Raw genomic sequence first — 16578 nt, 5'->3', positions numbered from 1 at the left:
GATACCTCTATCATACCTGATACCTGATAAAGATACTTATGAACTCTGATTTATATTTACACATAACATGTGATTCAGTGAAGCCAGATATAGAACCCACATTTGTGATTAGCGTGTTTGTATAAATGTGTATAGGGCTTCCCCAGTGGCTCAATGGTAAAGAATCCGCCTGCCAAGCAGGAGATGCAGGTTGGATCCCTGGGTTGGGAAGATTCCCCTGGAGGAGGAAATGGCAACCCACTCTAGTATTCTTCTTGCCTTGGAAGCCCCATGGACAGAGGAGCCTGGCAGGCTATAGTCCATGGGGTCACCAAAGAGTCGGATACAACTTAGTGACCAAACGACAACAACAAATACACGTGAGTGAGTGTAGGAAAAATACTCCTGTAAGTGCAGGAAGGCTGTGTGGTGGTTGTGGTCCTGTCGTGTGCAGTGTTTCCCGAGTCCTTGTCACTGCACATCTCTGTGTTCACTGGGTACTGCACAGAAATGCATGGTCTGATTCCTAGCCTCCAGAGACTTGCAGTCTAGGAAGGACTCATTCGTCTGTGTCTGAACTGGAGGCATTTGTAACGTTGTGAAGGAGAAGTGACCTGGGATACAAGGTGGGATACGAGATGAGGTACTCTTAGATCTGGGAATGGAAGATGAGAAGGGTTGGGAGTACTGGTCTGTGAGCCAGTGAGCAAGTATTTAGAGCAGGTAGTGCCTTGCGGGAGACTGAGGTCTCATGGTCCAGGAAGGGTGGATGTAGCTCAGCTGATCCACTGGGCAAGTGGTCACCCCAGACTCCAACCCTCCAGATACCCCCTGTTAAAACGAGATAGCGATAAGGTCTGTGGAAAGGTATGGACCGAGGATATAGTCGCGCTGGGAACAGCGTGGCACCGGGACAGAGGAGCGACGGTGGGAAGGCAAGGCGCTGGGTCTGAGAGGGCCCTGACTGGCCTGCGTGGTGCTGCCCGACCCTGAGCACCCGAGCCTGGGGGAGGAAAGGCCTCCAATCTCCCTTAGGGTGGAATTCACTCTGTAGTCCCAGTCCTTTCTTTCCTCTCCGCAGTACTGACCTTCTCTCCCTTTCACCCAACCATTCATGCATTTCATTTCTCCCTCATTTCCTTCTTGTTTTCTCCTTAAGCTGATTTCCTGGCCCCAGCCTCTGGTGAGTCATGGGATCGACTTCGCCTGAGCTGCTCCCAACCCTTCACACGTCATCAGCCCTTTGGCCTGGCCTTCCTGCGGGTGTGTTCCTCTCTGGACTCCTTAGACAACCCTGCGGAGGGTCCCTCTGTCCCTGTGAGCTCGGGGCTGAGCCAGGTATGTACCATGGGGGACTTAGCAGGTCCCAGCCTTTTCTGTTTCTAGTTAGGAAGCTGGTGCTGATTGAGGGATGGATACATACACACATATACATTCAAGTATGAATATACGATCTTCCCTGATGGTCCAGTGGTTAAGAATCTGCCTTCCAGTGCAGGGCATGCCGGTTTGATCCCTCATGGAGAACTAAGATCCTACATGCTACAGAGCAACTAAGCCTGTGCACTGCAATGAAGACCCAGCACAGCCAAAAAGAAAAGAAATTAATTAATTAAGAAAAACAAACAGGGCATCCCAGTGGCTCACTGGTAAAGAATCCACCTGCCAGTGCAGAAGACACAGGTCTGATCACTGGTCTGGGAAGATTTCCACATGCCCACAGGGCAACTAAGCCCATGCACAACAACTGCTGAGCCTCTAGAGCTTGGAAGGTGCACCTACTGAGCCTGCATGTCGTGACTGCTGAAGCCCACACACCCTAGAGCCCATGCTCCACAGCCAGAGAAGCCACTGCAATGAGAAGCCCGCACACTGCAGCTCAAGAGTAGCCCCTGCTCTCTGCAGCTAGAGAAAAACGCTCATAGCAATGAAGACTCAGCACAGCCAAATAAATAAGAAATAATTATTTAAGAAACCAAATGCTAACATAAAGGGGCTTGTGGCCCTTTCTCACAAATAGGCATGAACACCTTTCCTTCAGTCTCACACACACATGAGCCAAGCAAGTGAGCCTTCGGTACAGTGTGCACAAAGCTGTTGGACCATTCGTTCTGTTGTTATTCAGTCACTGAGTCATGTCTGACTCCTTGTGACCCCAAGGACCACAACACACCAGGCTTCCTTGTCCTTCACTATCTTCTAGAGCTTGCTCACACTCATGTCCCATTCCGTTGGTGATGCCATCCAACCATCTCATCCTCTGTCATTTCCTTTTCCCTCCTGCCCTCAATCTTTCCCAGCATCAGGGTCTTTTCCAGTGAGTCAGCTCTTAGCATCAGGTGGCCAAAGTATTGGAGCTTCAGCATCACTCCTCCAATGAATATTCAGTGTCGATTTCCTTTAGAATTGACTGGTTGGATCTCCTTGCAGTCCAAGGGATTCTCAAGAGTCTTCTCCAACACCGCAATTCAAAAGCATCAATTCTTTGGCACTCAGCCTTCTTAATGGTCCAATTCTCACATCCATACATGACTACTGGGAAAAGTTTTCTAGTTATCTATTTCTTCTAAGGCTGATCTGACTCCTCCTGGTTTCTTACCACTCATGTCTCCATTTATCTTTCCAAGCCAATACCCTCCACCATAATTCACTCACAAATATGAAGATGTAATCACACAAGGCTAGAGCCCAGAGAATTGTAGAGATAAAAAAAATACTTAGAGATCATCAAGCCACAACCCCATCATTTTATATCTCAGATAGGGAAATGTATGTATTTTAATTCATACAGAGCAGAGTAGGGACCGGAAGGAAGCCAGGTCTCCTGCCATTACATCACAGTGCTTCCTGTGCACACAGTACATTTTTTAGAATTTTGATTCCCAGGAGTGAACCTCACAGGTATCACTCCCGTTGAGGTTACTGGAAAAAAACAAACAAGAGACCACTCTTTGGGAAGAGAAGATGGAGTTGGAGCGGACAGAGTGGGAGAGAGGCTTTTGTCACACAGCCTTGGGAGAGGCCCAGAGTGCTGAGGCAAGGTAAAGCCTGAGCTTTACTCTTCCCCTGTGGGAAGGGCTGAAAATGCAGGAGGATCAATGGAAGCAGTTCTCTGTGCTCTGCCAGGTGCCAGCAGTGTCCCTGTGGGTTCCGGAACTCTGTGGCCTGGCTAGTCAATAAAGTGGGAGCTCTGGGAGATTGGGACCTGTTTGTCTTGTTCCACCAGGCATTCCTGGCAGCTAGGACGGTGCCTAGAGCAAAGCAGACTTTCTAGTATAAATATTGATTATATAATAACCTTTCAGAGGGGAGTGGTAGGTAGGGTCACCATAAAATTTATCATCCAATCTGAGATACTTCAAGAGCCAAAAAGAATGCTATTAGTAATTATACTTAAGACGACAGACATAAAGCAGGGTGTCCCGGGTGAACTAGGACATTTGGTGTCCTTAATGATAGGCTAAATAAATGCTTCCTAGAGTCTTTTCCATTCTGGCCAGATATCTAAATTACTCTGCACCTTTAGGGCCATGGTGGGATCAAGCAGGAGGCAGTCAGCAACTCGGACTGATGTCAGACATTGAACAGCAAGAGCAGATGACACACATTGCAGGCCCTCTCTGATACCACAGGGAGAGGAGATCCGGAAATATTTCTAAAAGAGAGGGCTCATACATGGAAACAAATGGATGGCACTCAGTTTTATAATTTAAGATGTCTCAAATGCCACAGACTTTTTTCTAATATGTCATTCTAATGGTATATTATTGTGAAAGCACTATATAAAGGCTTATTACCCTGTGAGGTAAGGTCTTTCATGATCATTGATTTTCCAGTTAGGAAACAGAAGCACAGAGAAATGTAATGGGTGTCTCAGGTCACTGCCAAACAAGTCCTGGACTGGATTGGAACCCAGGCCACTAGACTCCACTTAGCCTGTGCTTCGAAGCTCGGAGAAATGTAATGGGTATCCCAGGTCACTGCCAAACAAGTCCTGGACTGGATTGGAACCCAGGCCACTAGACTCCACTTAGCCTGTGCTTCGAAGCTCAGAGAAATGTAATGGGTGTCCCAGGTCACTGCCAAACAAGTCCTGGACTGGATTGGAACCCAGGCCACTAGACTCCACTTAGCCTGTGCTTCGAAGCTTGGTTTCTGATAACACGCATGCGTGCTCAGTCAGTGCAGTCCTGTCCAACTCTCTGCAACTCTGTAGACTGTAGCCTGCCAGGCTTCTCTGTCCATGGGATTCGTCAGGCAAGAATACTGGAGAGGGTTGCCATGCCCTCCTCCAGGGGATCTTTCCGACCCAGGGATCGAACCCACGTCTCTTTATGTCTCCTGCCTTGGCCAGGTGGGTGCTTTACCACTACCTCCACCTGGAAAGCCTTCAATTCCTGATACTTAGTCTCATTTATATAGTTAAAATTAGAAAACCATCTCTACATACCCTTCTAGTAACCCTTTCTATTAGTATTCATTCTGAAATTTATGAGACAAGATAAAAAAGAAAAGAAAAAAAACCTGGAAAATTAAATATTTAAAAATTAATGTTAAGTCCAAGATGAGATTGTAATGGTATATTAGAAAATTGTGAATGTGAATAAAAATGCTACTTCTCAAACTTGTAGAATGAGGTCAAAGTCATACTTTACAAGAAAGACATATATATGTATAATTCCCTACAAGAAAGAAAGACATTTTACCTTTAAAAGAATTTGTGAGGGAATTCCCCAGCAGTCTAGTGGTTAGAATGTGGAGCTTTCACTGCCAAGGGTCCATTTCAGTCCCTGGTTGGAGAACTAAGATTCCACATGCTATGCAGTGAGGCCAAAAATAATAATAAATAAAATAATCTATGCTAGAAGAAGGAGAGCTTAAAATTAAAGGATTTTTTTTAAGAGAAAAAAGGAAATTTGAAAAAAGATAAAAAGGAAAAAGCCACAGATGAATTGACACAGATAAATTGAATTTTGATAAATTAAGAATCTGTAGCATACCACATGAATAAAATCTATGTAGAAATTATCCAGTACTTGATTATTGCTTATAGACATTTCTGAATTTAGAAGCCAAAAGGTTTATACTATACCTGTTGATAGTTATAGTGTCTGATGCTAGAAAGAGACATGGGATATCTATATATACATCTTTTTATAGATAGCTAGAGGTGGTAGCTAAAACTGGTAGGTTTTTAGTTGCAAGTGAGCAAAGTTGTTCACAAAATAAATCCTACTGGAATTTAAACATTTTAAAGAGAAAAATGACTGAAATATCCCCAAATAGTTCAAAATAGAACTATTTTTAAATTTAAAGAAATACCTATGTATGTATAATTTGTTTCTCTCACATGGGTATATAGAGATGAGTGATTTGAGTTTTGTACCTACGTGAATCAATTTTATATGTGTTCTATTCATATATGTAGAAATTTTTTAAAATATGTGTTTTTTGTTCAGTCACTAAGTTGTGTCTGACTCTTTGCAACCCCATGAACTGTAGCATGCCAGGCCTCACTGTCCTTCATCAGCTCCTGGAGTTTGCTCAAACTCATGTCCACTGAGTTGTATACTTATGTATATGCGTGTGTGCGTGCTAAGTTGCTTCAGTCGTGTCGTGCTCTTTGCAGTCCTATGGACTGTAGCCCCCCAGGCTCCTCTGTCCATGGCAGTTCTCCAGGCAAGAATACTAGAGTGGGTTACCATGTCCTCCTCCAGGGGATCTTTCCAACCCAGGGATTGAACCCAGGTCTCCTGCATTGCAGGCAGATTCTTTACCAGCTGAGCTTCCAGGGAAGCCCATGTATGTATATACATGTATACAAATTTGCATATAATATAAGTCCCATAGACCTGGTTTTCCCAATAGTTTGTGTTCTTTTATCTTGGGGTCTTTCAGGATCATAACAAAATCCTTAATACTGGGGATCTAACTACACAAAATCACCAAATCTCACATCTTAGACCTGGAAAAGTGCGTATAGAGACAAGCCAAAGTGCCATGTACAAGCTATAGCAAATACACTCCCTCACTGAAGCCCTGAGTTTGGTAGTGTCCCTGGCATTATGTGACAGTGCCCCCTGGTGGTGAATATATGTACTTCATATTTCTCCATTTTCTTCTCCTCAGGGCTCTTCTGATGCTCAGGAGTCTGGTCCCAGCCCCTGGCTGGCTAATCCTTCCATCCGGAGGACATTCTTCCCAGATCCCCAAACGTACGTAACTGCCAGAGTGAGGTCTCTTGACCACTTCTCAGTTCTTTCTCCTAGAGGAGACTACCAGATCACTCACAGACACACAGGACCTGTCTGGGTTCTCTCAGCACACTCTAGGCCTCACCCCATACATACCATACCTGGCTTTCTTGGTTAGATGCTGCTGACCTGGGTGAGCAAAATGCAATTTCTGTTCTGAATGAAACCAAGTGCTCCCTGTTTCCCCACAGGACCACCAAGGAAATCTCAGAGCTCAGGAATATCCTAAACCAACTGCAGCCGGGGACTCTGGGGCGTTCAGCCTGCATGGTGCTTTCAGCTGCCCACAGGGCACCTCCAGCCCGTATGGCAAACCCTGAAACCAACCATGCAGAGCCAGGTCCCACTCATCAGCACAGCACAGGTGAGGCCCCATGACCTACCTTCGGCTCCTTACTTCCTTACTTACTTCCAACACCCTCCTTCCTCCCTGAATGCATCGTTGCTACACAAGGATGGCTCACAATCAGGACTTCAAATGGAAGAAAAGATGGTGGTCAGTGTCCTGTTCCCAGAAGAAAAATCAAATAGTGTATATAATTGAAAGAGCTCTGGCCCAGGAACCGAAAGTCCTTATCTCTTTGGGCTTCAAATCTTTTCCCTTCAAAGTGAAGGAATTAAACCAAATAGTATTTAGGTCTCTTGCAGTTTTAATGTTCTGTGAGTGAGCAAGGGAGGACAATTAAGTCGAGGTGGCAGTATATGGGAGCTTCTTAGAGACACGAAGTAGGGGAGTAATGTGGTTTCACCACAGAGAGAGAAAGGATTAAACATTTTGGAGTTCCTATTTTGCACCAGATACTGCTAGACACTTTTACTAGCTAATATTCACCACAAACTCATTTTACTAAAGAATCTGAGGCTACATATTCTAAGTTACACAGCTAATAAGTGGCAGAGCCAGGATTTGGACCCCAGAGTTCTTGTCCTTCTCACTATTCTAAACAGCCAGAGAGCAGAGACAAGTAGCATTCTCATTGTAAACCCTTGATTCCACTCGTTGCCTCATTAGGAAAAATTTTTTTAAAGGAATGGTTTGTCATTTCAAAGAACTGAACGAATTAGTGAAATCAGGAGTATATTATTTCATTGCAGAAATAGGGTACATTTTTTTTTGATAGGTAAGAAGTGGATTTATTTAGAGAGAAACACACTCCACAGACCGAGTGTGGGCCATCGCAGAGAGTGAGTCCAGCAGCAGAAACAGGGTACACTGGTTATCAGCTGTATAATAAATTACCCCAAAGTTTAGTGGCTGGAAACAGTATTTACTGTCTGACGATTTCTCATGGGTAGGAATCCAGGTGTGGCTTAACTAGGTCTCAGGCTCTGGATCCGTCACAGGCTGCCGTCGTTTCAAGGCTCAGCTGGAAAGGATCTGCACCCTCACCCCTCCACATAATTGTGGTAGGATTCAGCTCCTCGAGAGCTGTTGGATTGAGGCTCCCCTCAGTTCTGCCATGAGAGCCTGTCCACAGAGCATTTCACATTGTGGCAGCTTACTCCCTTAGGGTGAGCCACCCAGAGGGCAAGAGACACAGGGCAAGAAAGGAGTCAGTGTCTGGTAACCTCATCACAGAAGTGCCATCCCATCACTTTTGCCATATTCTTTTTTTTTTTTAAAGAAACATCTGCACTAGACGCTTTTTGTTTTTTGGCTTCACAGAGTCTTAGTTGCAGCACGTGGGATCTTTGATCCCCCAACAAACTGGAACAGGCTCTTTAGTTGCAGCACGTGAACTCTCAGCTGCAGCATGTGGGATCTAGTTCGCTAACCAGGGATCAAACCTAGGCTCCCTGCATTGGGAGTGTGGCGTCTCAGCCACTGGACCACCAGGGAATTCCTAACCATATTCTATTCATTAGAAGCAAGTTCCTAAGTCCTTCCCACACTGAAGGGGAGACATGTATATCAGGAAGCAGGAACCAGTGGGAGTCGTTCCAGAAACTGCCTACCACATGAGGAAGGATGTATGTTATCATTTTAAAATCGGGAGAACGGGGAAGGAGCTCATCTTTGGGGGGCACCCTACAGACTGGGTGTTAGAGCTATGAAAACACTTAAAATATAGTAAATGCTGGACTTCCCTGGTGGTCCAGTGGTTAAGAATCCACCTGCCAATGCAGGGGACACCGGTTTGATCCCTGGTCAGGGAAGATTCCACATGCAGCAAGGCAACTAAGCCCATGCATCACAACTACTGAGCCCGCATGCCTGGAGTTGTGCTCTGCAACAAGAGGAGTGACCGCTATGAGAAGCCCTCGCGTCACAATGACAAATAGACCTCACTCACCACAATTAGGAAAGGAGCACATGAGGCAACAAAGACCCAGCACACCCAGAAATAAAAATAAATAAAAATTTTAAAATATTATATATAGTAAATGCTGTATGTAGTGCTCCGTAAGTTCTGAATAACTAGACAGATCGTTGTTGGTAGCTTTTGTTACTGTTCATTTGACAGATGTTACTTGCACATCTGTATGTGCAAGGCTCTGGGCTAGGCGCCAGGGACACCACAATAAATAAAATAGCAGTGCTTCTACCCTGATGGAGAGATACGCATCCATGTCACACAAGGAAATCTAAAACTTAAAATTGTGATAAGTACTTCAAAGGCAAAGCATAATAGGATGACCAGACTTAGATGAGAGAATCCTGCCTCACAGAAATTAGCATTTCATCTAAGACTTGAAGAGCAAGAAGGAATTGACCAGGGAAGGGGGATAGAATATTCTCAAAATAAGGAATTTTGTATGTGAAGGGCCTTTTATTAATGAGATAGATTTAATGAGTGTTTCTAACACAGAGCCCAGATCAGAGGAGCAGAACGCAGAGAAGGACGTGGGCAGGACGAAGAGGAGGAAAGTGGGAGCCCGCAGGTAAGTAGGTCAACCTGAAAGCCCCAAATCACCTCCCCAAACCTCCTGTCCTTCAGCACCTGCCTACCCCCCACTCATGTTTCAGTTATGCTAGACAGCACCCTGGTATCTGGTCTTGCTCTCATGGTCTGGACTTGCAAGGTAGCAAGAGAAAAGATGTCCTTGTCTGCATGGTGTCAGGCATGGAGCTGGGCAAGGAGGTGGCCCTGGAAGCGAACCAGAAATGAAGACAAGTGCGCTATATCTCATGGGCTTCTTTAAAATTTAACTTGTTTTCTGCTTCAAAGGACACCGTCAAGAAAATTAAAAGACAGCCCTCAGAAAAAGGCAGTTAATTTGCATATCATGTATTCAATAAGGGGTTCGTATCTAGAAATAAAGGAAGCCTTCAGTTGAGTTAAGTTCAGTGGTTCAGTTGTGTCTGACTCTTTGTGACCCCATGGACTGCAGCACGCCAGGCTTCCCTGTCCATCACCAGCTCCCAGAGCTTGCTCAACCTCATGTCCATTGAGTCGGTGATGCCATCCAACCATCTCATCCTCTGTCATCCCCCTCTCCTCCTGCCTTCAATGTTTCCCAGCATCAGGGTCTTTTCCAGTGAGTCAATTCTTCACAACAGGTGACCAGAGTATTGGAGTTTCAGCTTCAGCATCAACCCTCCCAGTGAATATTCAGGAGTGATTTCCTTTAGGATTGACTGGTTTGATCTCCTTGCAGTCCAAGGGATTCTTAAAAGTCTTCTCCAACACCACAGTTCAAAAGTTGTAAGGAACACTTACAATTCAGTAACAAAAGATAACCTCATTTTTTAAATGGACAAAAAGTATGTCAGAGTGTGTGGGAATAGAGGAGTAGGGAGTGACTACAAATGGGCTCAGGGTTTCTCTTTGGGGGTGATAAAAATATTCTGGAGTAAGCTGTAATGGTTACATGACCTCATGAATATCCTAAAACTGCTGAATAATATATTCTAAAAGGGTGAATTTTATGACATGTGTATTATGTCTGTAAAAAAGTAATAAACCGGAAGGCAGTGATAGAAGCTCTGTTCTCAGATATTCAAAGATTAAATGACTTCCCTCAAGTCTGATACGTCAAGTGAGCAAACCAGGACCCCAGCCCAGGGCTTCTGGCTCCACAGCAGCACGTCTGCACCCTTTCACCCTGGTTTGAGGCTCCTTCAGCCCTGAGGGCCTCTTGCTAACAGCTGGTCTTTAACCATTCTTTCTCACAGGCCTGTATCCAACTCAAACTCTCGGCCAAACCAGCGGAGGCCAGCAAAGGCAGGCCAGAGAGAACACCTGCGGCCCCAGGCCCGAAGCAGCAGAGCCCAGGAGAGTGGGTGGTGCCCCATTTGTGCAGGTGAGCTGCTCGGGCACAGGGGTGGTTGAGGGAGTACTGGGCGTCCCTTGAGGGAGGAATAGGAGATCTGGGAGAGCTGCCAGGAACCAGGTGAATTTGGGCCTCTGGCCTCTGTCATCTGCAGTTCCGTACAAGTCTGTATTGAGCTCCTCCTCACGTTGTGTTCACCAAGCTGAGGAAGGGACCTCGGCTCTGTCCTCTGGAGAAACGTGAAACAAAGCAAACTACAACGCTATCAGCGAGGACCTAGAAATTCGTTCAAAACTTCTGCCTCCGTGACCAAATTCTGCTTCCCCTTAAGTCTCTGTTCGGGTGGTTCTTATTTGCCAGGTCTTTTCTGACCTCAGATACTCTCTCCCACTGAGCTCCTGCCACGTTCTCTGATTCTCCTGGGCTTAGCACTTCTCACCCTGTGCTTTGTGACAGTTATTTGTGGTCACAAGTTATCTTTACCTCTAGACGCCATAGTCCATGAGGACAAGCCTGGGCTTACATCCCTCAGCACCTCGCACAGTGTCAGGCACATAGGACGTACTCAAAAAATGTTTGTGACTGGATGTCATCAGGTGTCAAATATTCAACCCTAGTAAAATTTTCTTGTGAAAACAGCTGCATTTTGCCAGCAGATGTTCCCTTCAGGCTGCGTGGGGTGACCTCCCGCCAAGGAGTGGGCCCAGGGTTCTTACCGCCTTCTTTCCTCTCCCCCTCAGGCTCCTTCAGCATTGACATGCTTCCCCAGCACGCTGCCACTTGTGGAGGGGCCTCCCCGCCTCCCCCAGCCTCTCCCACCTCATCACCATCTTCATCTCCGCACGTACTGTGGGTTTCCTCCCCGGAGAACTCGCCGCCCATTTCCTGGGTCCAGTGTCCTATCTGCGAGTTGCCGTTCTTAGCAGGAGAAATAGAAGAACATGCCAGCACGTGCGGGGAGGTCCTTCAGGCCTGAGCCATGAAGTCCTGCGGCCTTGGCCCCCCTCTGCCCTCTGTGACAGAAACGGACGAGGGGCTCTCTTGGCAGCTGGGAGGGGCTGACGAGGCCAGGCCGCCCCCTGTCCCCCCGCCCTCTCGTTCCCTTAGGACTCTCTGCCTGAGGGCACCTCCGGGCCCAGCCTGCTCCTCACTCCCGGTTGTCAAGGCTTCTGTCGCCATGGCACCCTGTCTCCCAAGGACAGCTCCATGTGTCTCTTCTTTGGGACTTCTGGGATAGAATTGGTGAGCTCTCAAGGGCTTCAGGACACAATCCAGAACATCTTCCCCTCAGTGAGTGGTGTGTATCCTCGTGCCCATTTTCTTGAGAGGAAAATTGAGGCCCAGTGGAAAAAAAAAAGCACTACCCTACAGATAAGATCCTGTGGTGTCCTGGGAAAAGTGAGAGTGATTTTTGAGTATGAGCATGACCTTCAGCGCCCCATGAACTGTACTCTCAGTATCCTTTGGGACTTTCCTCCCTAGGATAATCAGGTAATAGTGTTGCTATGTGTCTTTAAGCAAATTATTTATCTTGGGTCCAGAGTTAACCCTGAGTAACAAAAAAAAAAATCCCATCCTCCTCTTGAGTTTTATGGGAATCAGACAGACTAAACACTAAGGAGTGGCTGGCTGTGGAACCCTGGGCGGATCCCAGGCCACATCAGCACACGGGCTGTTGGACCAGAAGGTCACTAAGGTCCCTTCCACCTGTGGTTTTCTAAAATATATTCCTACCTTTTGAGCATCTGTGTCCTCTCTCCTTTCCCAGAAGGTTTCGTTGTGTGGCACTAACACCAGTTCCCCTGGTCTCCAGGGTACAGGGCAGAAGGGGAGCAGCTGGGCCTGGTAGAGGGAGGGCAGGGTTTGGAAGGGGTAGGAAAGAGAAAGCTGGGCACAGCTAGGGGAGCAGACAGAGAAGCCGGTGTTCTCTCCTGCTGTCCCCGCCAGCATAGGTGGGTGCAGCCATGGACCCCCTCACGGTAAGAGGCCTCTGCTCCCTGCCTTCCCCTATCCTTGTCCCGTTTCTGGCTGTGATTAAAACAATAGATTGACTCAGAGGAGTGGCGGGGACAACGTAGCTGCCAGGCAGGTGGGGGACACCACCCTGCGGGTGGGAGGAGAGCAGTCAGAGGCCCAAACCCGGGCACAGAAAGAAGAGCAGTGAGGAAGGGCTGGGCCTGGTGGGAAAGAGGGGCAAGGCAGCACCAGGGGGTTGGAGAGAGTGCTGCCCAAAACAGGAGAGGGCAGAGCTGGTGAGTTGGTGGAGGAGAGCCTGGTGGGATCCTGCCGCGAAGCCTGGTCAGTGCTCAGGGGCTTGGGAAAAACCCAGTTCGAAGACCCTCCTGTGTGGACGTGTCTGGACCTGTCCTTCAGAAGCTCTGGGACTTTGCCAGGGAGGAGCAGCTGGAAGAGGATGTCAACAAGATGGGAGCAGGTCCTGGAGAGATCTGTGTGCCCACCTGGGAGTCCCACACCCAGGGCAGCCCTGTCCTGCCTCAATCTGCTCCTTTCCAGGCTGCCCACAGCGGCCCCACTGTGTATGGCTTCCTGTGAGGTGGGAGTTGTGCTGAGGGAGGCGGCCCCCGTCAGAACTGGATGAATAACTTGGATAAAGAGTGAAGAACTCTTTCCTAACCTGAATCCACACAATAAAATAGTGACTAAGAACATGTTTTTAATCTTTATATCTTCAGGAGATTGAGAGTATGCCACTGGCTTTTAAAGCTGAAGGAAGTGGCCATAAACTAAGGAATGCAAGGGATGTGACTCTGGAATGTAGCTGCCAGGCAGTTACGTTGGAAAAGGATTCTACCCTAGAGCCACCCTGCCCCGCTAGCACCTTGACTTTAGCCTCATGATATGATTTAGTTCTGACTGCATGAACTGTAAGAGAATAAATGTGTGTGGTTTTAAGCCACTCAACTTTAAAAAATGCATTTTTCAACCAAGACCAATTTTCTAAATATTATCAGCATTTCATACCAGTCAATGAGATATTGTTGACTAACAGCTAAACAAAAATATACAAGAAGCTATTACGGTATGAAAGGGTATTTCTAAAATGATTAGTTCCTGGAAAATATGGACATGAAGTGTATTCCCTACACAGACATAACTGGGCGGGGGAGGACTTTCATATTGTCATTATACAAGATGATCACATTATATAAACTATACATACTAGAGTATATATCATTTAATGTAGAATTTAGTTTCAGAGTAAAACAGATAAAAGTGGTAGCATCATTATTTTCCTTCTTAAAGGAGGGAAAGTGTTTACCTACCTACCACATTTGGGAGGTTTTGAAGTAGAGATTCCGGAAATCCAAACGCTACCTACTACTACTAATTTTTATTTGAGTTGAGAAGTACTACGGAAGAATAGCTAGGAACGCCAGCTTCTCAACCAAACTGCCTGGGTGACCACCCTGTCTCAGTGGCTTGGCAAGTCTTGGTTTCCTCTTCTGTTAAATTGGGGACAGGGTGAAGTGATAGCTCCTGCCTTATAGGGTTATTTAAGAATTGAATGAGTTACATACTTCTGAGGGTTTAAAAAATTACCTGTACTTAAATACTATATGCTAAGTTGCTTCAGTCATGTCCAGCTCTTTGCGACCCTGTGAACTGTAGCCCACCAGGCTCCCATGTCCATGGGATTCTCCAGGCAAGAATACTGGAGTGGGTTGTGATGTCCTTTTCCAGAGGATCTTCCTGACCCAGGGATGGAACCCACGTCTCTTCTGACTCCTGTGTTGGCAGACAAGTTCTTGACCACTAGCACCACCTGGAAAGCCCAAACATTAAGTGTACCTTAAAACAAAAACTTGTGTTTGGGATGAAAGTGAAAGTGAAGTCGCTCAGTCATGTCCAACTCTTTGTGACCCCATGGACTGTAGTCCCCCAGGCTCCTCTGTCCATGGGATTTTCCAGGCAGGAATATTGGAGTGGGTTGCCATTTCCTTCTCCAGGGGATCTTTCCCACCCAGGGACTGAACTCAGGTCTCCCACATGGCAGGCAGACTCTTTACCATCTGAGCCACCAGGAAGACTATAATGGTGGCTAGGTATAGAGGGTTAAGGGCTTGAAAATGGAAGGGTGAGGGAGGCCCCCAGTAAAGAAGGTTGGGGGCTCGAGGTCTCACCCTGTCTGCTCCTTCATCCAGCCTCAGCCTAACTGGACAGAGATCATGAACAGAAAGCTGAAGTTCCCCGCTCCACTGCTGGGTGCCATCCAGGAAGGACATATAGGCCTGGTGCAGCAGCTGCTGGAGGTGGGGGTTGAGGCCCTGGGCGGCGGGCCAGGTGGGCCCCCCCGGAATGTGGAGGAGGCCGAGGACCGCTCCTGGAGGGAGGCCCTCAATCTGGCCATCCGCCTGGGCCACGAGGCCATCACTGATCTGCTGCTGGCCAACGTCAAGTTCGACTTCCGCCAGATCCATGAGGCCCTGCTGGTGGCTGTGGACACAAACCAACCCGCAGTGGTGCGTCACCTGCTGGCCCGGCTGGAACGCGAGAAGGGCCGCAAGGTGGACACCAGGTCTTCCTCACTGGCTTTCTTTGATTCGTCGATCGACGGCTCCCGCTTCGCCCCCGGGGTCACGCCCCTCACCCTGGCCTGCCAGAAGGACCTATATGAGGTCGCCCAGCTGCTCATGGGCCAGGGTCACACCATCGCACGGCCACACCCCGTCTCCTGCACCTGCCTCGAGTGCAGCAACGCGCGCCGCTACGACCTGCTCAAGTTCTCCCTGTCTCGCATCAACACCTACCGCGGCATCGCCAGCCGCGCCCATCTCTCACTGGCCAGCGAGGACGCCATGCTCGCTGCCTTCCAGCTCAGCCGCGAGCTCCGGCACCTTGCCCGCAAGGAGCCTGAGTTTAAGGTTGGTTTCTGCTCCCTCCTCCTGCCCTCAGTGCCCTGTATCTGTCCTTCCACCGGGGCATGGTCAGGTCTCTGGTGGGTGTTCTGGGAAGAGAGGAAAAACAGAAAGATGTTCTCAGGAAACCTCCATTCTGATGGAGAGTGCCAGAATACTGCCCTGAAGGGGATTCATTCTAATGGCAGACAGCTGTCACTCCAGGAGCTCCTAGTCTCATGGGGGCAACACATACCCCACCCTAGGGGTGTCCTGGGTCTGTCTGATGGAGGAGGGAGAACACAGATAAAAAAACAGCTGGACAGACTTAGATAACATTCAGTAGAAACCTGTCCTTTCTGAATGCCTACTGTGTGGTCCCACCTAGAGCATCCTGTTTTGGGGCCTTGAGCTCATGATCACAGCAAGGTGGAAGAGGGCAGAGTGAGGCGGACAAGACTCCCCAGAGGCTCAGCTTCATTCGGGGCCTCTGTGGATGGTGCTACAGGGCTTCCACGGGCCAGAAAATAGGGGGCTACAGCATGTGCAGGGCAGACTCCTTAGAGGAAGCGGGATTAACCTTGGCTACATGACCAGGTGGTTTAACACAAGTGAGGAGTAGGGACGATATTTGATGTAGGGGTTCAGGACAAGCAAAGACTCTGAGCTAGCAAAAGAAGACATGGGATGAGAGCAGGGGCTCTGTGCAGACAGAACACCTGAAGGGAAGGCCTGGAGGCCAGGACTGATCAGGGGCCTTGAATTCATAGTCTAGTTCCATCCATCACTCATCCACTGACATCCTCTCTGTGCCAGCCCAACTTGATCCCCATGGTGACAACTACCATTAGGCGAGGAAACAGACAGGGATATTAAAACAGAGGCCTAGGGCTGGATGTAACCCGTGCCAGGTGAGCTGGGGGAGGAGCGTGCTGCTTCTCTAGAGTCAAAGGATCAGAGAATGAGGGCCCCCACTTCCAGGTAGCAGGAAGAGCAGCCCTCTCCCAGGGCCTTTCCCTCCATCCACACAGCAGCCCACAGAAGGAGACACAGGAATGACCATCCCCACCTTCCCGGCAAGGGACAGAGACTTGGAAAGGGGACACGCCTAACCAAGGGTGCTGCCACCTGAGGGACTGTGCTGGGCCTCCTGGAATCCTAGCCTGGATTCTCTCTGGTGTTAGGGCCCCAAGTAAGACTGAAGCTAGGTAGGGGAAGGTGGAGGCAAGAGCTGCCCACTCTGCAGCTTCCAAAACTGCCAGCATGTGTTTTCA

General features: G+C 48.1%; 1 protein-coding gene across 1 annotated transcript in view; it reads left to right on the top strand.

Annotated features, from left to right (window-relative positions):
* Positions 1-16578, top strand: part of XNDC1N (XRCC1 N-terminal domain containing 1, N-terminal like) — a 37151-nt gene that overhangs the window by 7598 nt on the left and 12975 nt on the right. Inside the window, exons 5-12 of the mRNA XM_052652814.1 lie at positions 1139-1317; positions 6109-6194; positions 6425-6597; positions 9044-9116; positions 10351-10478; positions 11189-11297; positions 12217-12262; positions 14612-15331. Coding sequence (XP_052508774.1) covers positions 1139-1317; positions 6109-6194; positions 6425-6597; positions 9044-9116; positions 10351-10478; positions 11189-11297; positions 12217-12262; positions 14612-15331 — 1514 coding nt within the window. The remainder of the gene's footprint in view (positions 1-1138; positions 1318-6108; positions 6195-6424; positions 6598-9043; positions 9117-10350; positions 10479-11188; positions 11298-12216; positions 12263-14611; positions 15332-16578) is intronic.

This window comes from Budorcas taxicolor, chromosome 15 (genome assembly GCF_023091745.1).
Source record: "Budorcas taxicolor isolate Tak-1 chromosome 15, Takin1.1, whole genome shotgun sequence".
Taxonomy (NCBI): Eukaryota; Metazoa; Chordata; class Mammalia; order Artiodactyla; family Bovidae; genus Budorcas; species Budorcas taxicolor.
Note: the sequence above shows the minus strand (reverse complement) of the source record. Positions and strands in the feature narration are given on the sequence as shown.